Source organism: Juglans regia, chromosome 12, assembly GCF_001411555.2.
Source record: "Juglans regia cultivar Chandler chromosome 12, Walnut 2.0, whole genome shotgun sequence".
Taxonomy (NCBI): Eukaryota; Viridiplantae; Streptophyta; class Magnoliopsida; order Fagales; family Juglandaceae; genus Juglans; species Juglans regia.
The window spans coordinates 7,464,250-7,467,883 of NC_049912.1; the positions used below are offsets into that span (position 1 = coordinate 7,464,250).

The 3,634-nt window shown below is 41.7% G+C and overlaps 1 protein-coding gene across 1 annotated transcript; it reads left to right on the forward strand.

The window, feature by feature from the left end:
* The first annotated feature begins 2,530 nt into the window (after positions 1-2,530).
* On the forward strand, positions 2,531-3,367 carry LOC118344001 (max-binding protein MNT-like). The gene has a single exon (XM_035683730.1). It carries the CDS (start codon positions 2,531-2,533, stop codon positions 3,365-3,367), a length of 837 nt encoding a protein of 278 aa, XP_035539623.1.
* Positions 3,368-3,634: the final 267 nt, after the last annotated feature.

A 3,634-nucleotide genomic window follows, 5' to 3' on the forward strand; every position in this document is an offset into this window, starting at 1 on the left:
CATAACTGAGAATGAGACTGATCCAACACATTTCATAATGAGTCCCACCAAACTGTTACCAACTCCCATTCTCAATAATAGCTGTTGTTGAAGGTCCGTTGCTTTCGGGGATTGAACTCCTAATGCACCGTTTGTTGGACAGTGTTTGCCATATAGCTGGTCTGCATTTACTGCCTCTAAATCCGCAACTGAGCCCTCATTTCTCGCAACATCCTTATCCTTTGACAAACACGACCTACACAACTCTGTTGATTCAACTGACTTTGTCCACCATCCCATCCAAACGACGGTGCCGCTCTCAACCACTGCCCGTACGGGAAGGTGACCTCGGGGTCAGTAGCTTTACAGTCTTACCAACTCACACAATCCCGGTGGCCATGTCCCAGACGGCCACAGTGGTAGCAGAAATCCGGGAGTCTTTCGTAAGCAAACCTCACCCAACATTCTCTCTGAGCCCCAAGCATAATTTTCTTACGCCGCAATAGAGGCTTTGTGATATCGAGACTAACTCGAATGCGCATGTATTCCCCCCAGGCCATTTCATCTTGTTCCAGATCAATTTCGATTACTCTACCCAACGCTTCCCCTATACGTCTTCCCACATACAAATTCGACGCCATCATGGGTAGATCATATACCCTCACCCAGAAAGAGGCTTCGGTGAAAGTAATCTCATGAACCTGTAATTGTCCTTCAAATTCCTTCATGAGCACCAACTGTTTGTCAAAAGTCCACGGGCCATCCTGTATCACTCTCTCTTTGTCGTTCTGTTCCTCAAATTCTACAATCATGATTGCAGGAGTGAGATCCCGAAACTTAATACACTTCCCAGGTCTGCAAATACGCCTCATAGTCGGCTTGAAGGCCTCTCGGTTGTAATGACGCTCAGTGAACAACTTTAATATCAAGCATTGCTCTCCCCGTGCGATCACATCCCCCAGCAAATCAGTGTCCACGAACACCTCCGTTCATTCCTCTTCCGTAATTGATAGTTTGTCACGCATGCTACTCAAAACTTCCTCCATTCCTCTTTGATCGAAGAACACCCGACGCGATCTCGCTCAGAGAGGGCAAGACAACACCCCACACTATAGTCGGTAAAGACACCTCTACCCAGCACCACCTCGCCAATCCACCCTAAAATAGTATCAGAGAAAAGCCGCTACCTAGCACCGCCCCACCAAACCACCCAAAACAGTAGCAGGGAAACCACTACCCAGAACCAACCTACACCGTGGTAGGAGAGGCGCCTCTACTCGGTTAGGCTAAAACAAAGAGAGGGAAAAAGGCCCTTGCATGAAAACAAACTTCCAAGGTTACTGGCAAATAAGGAAGGGAAGAGATTTTTGGGACACCGTTATTGGAATGACATTGGGACGCTTTTTTTTTCTCCCTTTCCAAGAAGTATTTTGGGATGAAATCTCAATTTTTTGAGACAAAAATTGTCTTCCCAAAAAACCTTATATGTTGTAGTGTATTATTTCGAAAAAACTACGTAATAATTGATTTTATTGCTTCTAATTAAAAGGCTAGTGACTCATCAAGTTTTCATCCCATGCAAGACCTCATTCTAGACGTAAGGTAATATCACATAATTTTACGAGTACCCTTTGATCATTAGTTAACTAATTAGTTGACGAATGAAAACAAGGAATAATTAATTCTATCAAGCATAAATCAAAATTTAGCTGCAAAACAATCATTTGTTTCAAAATCTCAGTGTCTAATTAATTAGAATTATTAGCCATCATTCATTGTATTATAAAGATAAGGTACGTGCATGCATGGTATTGATCAGCAAAATATTCGGTGCCCTGCAAGCGTTGGTCTACTAATCTATGAGGCTATCAACGATACAGGGGACAAGGCGGCCGTTTCTTTCCGAGCTTCTTTTGTTTGGGAACGCAGATCAGTAAGTATTCAGTGAACTGAAATGAAGAAGTTTTCCACTTCTTTTTGACACCTCGTAGGATAAAAATATTTTTATTCTGCGATCGAGTTGACTTATAATATCGGTGTGAAACTAAATACGTACGTACCTTAAGAATATATATATAGTGAGATGACCAAAAAGAGCTAATTCCTTCGCTATCTTCTTTTCGAGCATTTGAATTAAGAAAATGCTAATTTGTCCTGAATTTGCCTTCTTTTTGAGTATTTTAATTTTTTTTAAATATTTAGAAAAAATTACTACTAATGAATTTGTATAATTTTTTTAAATATTTAAAAAAATTTCTACAAATGAATTTATTTAATTTTAAAAAAATTAATATATTTACAAAATAATATTTTCTTTTTCTTTTCTTAAAAAAGAAGAGGAACTAGCCGGCGGTCCATTAGCATCACCCTTTGGAATTAAGAGGACATCTGTACATTAATAAATAAAGATACCATAATGAGCAAAGCTCTATCATGCCTTTAATTATAAATAACAGCACTTGCGAGACCTCTATCTCTGTGCCCATTCCAAGGTTTCAGCTTGTTTCGTTGTTCTTCTCTTTGACTCAGTTCTGCACAAATCATCTTAATAATGGAGACCCAGGCCTCCCGCCCTCGTCCTTTGTTCCGTTTACCTACAATATTAGCTCGCCCAACCGCCCCTGTTGATCCAATCCCGAACCCTGCCCCTGCTCCAGAGCCACGCCCACCAATGGTTAGGCCTGCATCAATAAGGCCACTGGCCGGGACGTTTCAACAACCTCAATCTCAAGAACCCACCCCACGACCATCTGCGGTTGTTAGTCCCGCAGCCAGAGGTACTGCCCCGCTAGCACCAGAACCTCCGAAAACCATTGAGCCTATTGTTCAAACCTTACCTCAATCCCCTAAGCCCAAGCCCACGGCTCCACCACCATCTGCTTTGACCATTTTGCCTTCCCAATTGAAGTCGCTGGGTGAGCTTGAGCAGAAGATCCAAATGGAGGTCCAGCAGAAAGATGTGGTGGTTCGGATCAAGACCATTGGAAAGGAAGAAGTTTCAAAAGAAAATGAAACCAATAAGATGGTGAAAAGTAGTTGCAAAAATATTTCGAATTTAGAGAAAGTGGGTATGAGGGTTATAACAATTGCAGGAGAAAACAAAGGCGCCTTCATGAAACTAATCCAGTCCTCAAAGAAACATGAAGTTGTTCACAAGAATAAAAATCCCAAGACAAAAAGCCATGCCAATGACAGGCAAAGCACTAGTAGCGATGAGGCCGTGGGGAATCTGAAGAAGAATAAAAGTCATAAAGGAAAAGTGCCAAGTTCAATGCCCATGAAGGCATTCGTGAACAGCAATGTGCAGAGCATTAACAACTCCATCCTCTACAGTTGTTCATGCACTCACCATGATCCTGGGGTGCACCTTGCTCTCTCTAGAAACTAAGAAGCCCTACGCAGAGTTCCATGTCAAGGATCAGAACTAGAGAGATCAGACTTATAAGAGAGGTTAAGCAGTGTTTGTTGTTAGGCTAAGGTATACATGTAAGAGAATAAGCAATATGCATGGGTCCTAATTCTTGATAGCGAGCTAGGTTCCACTTCTAGTAAAGTGTACGTAGTTTAAGATTGTCGACGATCAATGGATGTCGACAAATAATGCGATATCCTCTCTCATAAATATTATAGCAAGAGTGTTTTAGCAGAAGAGCAC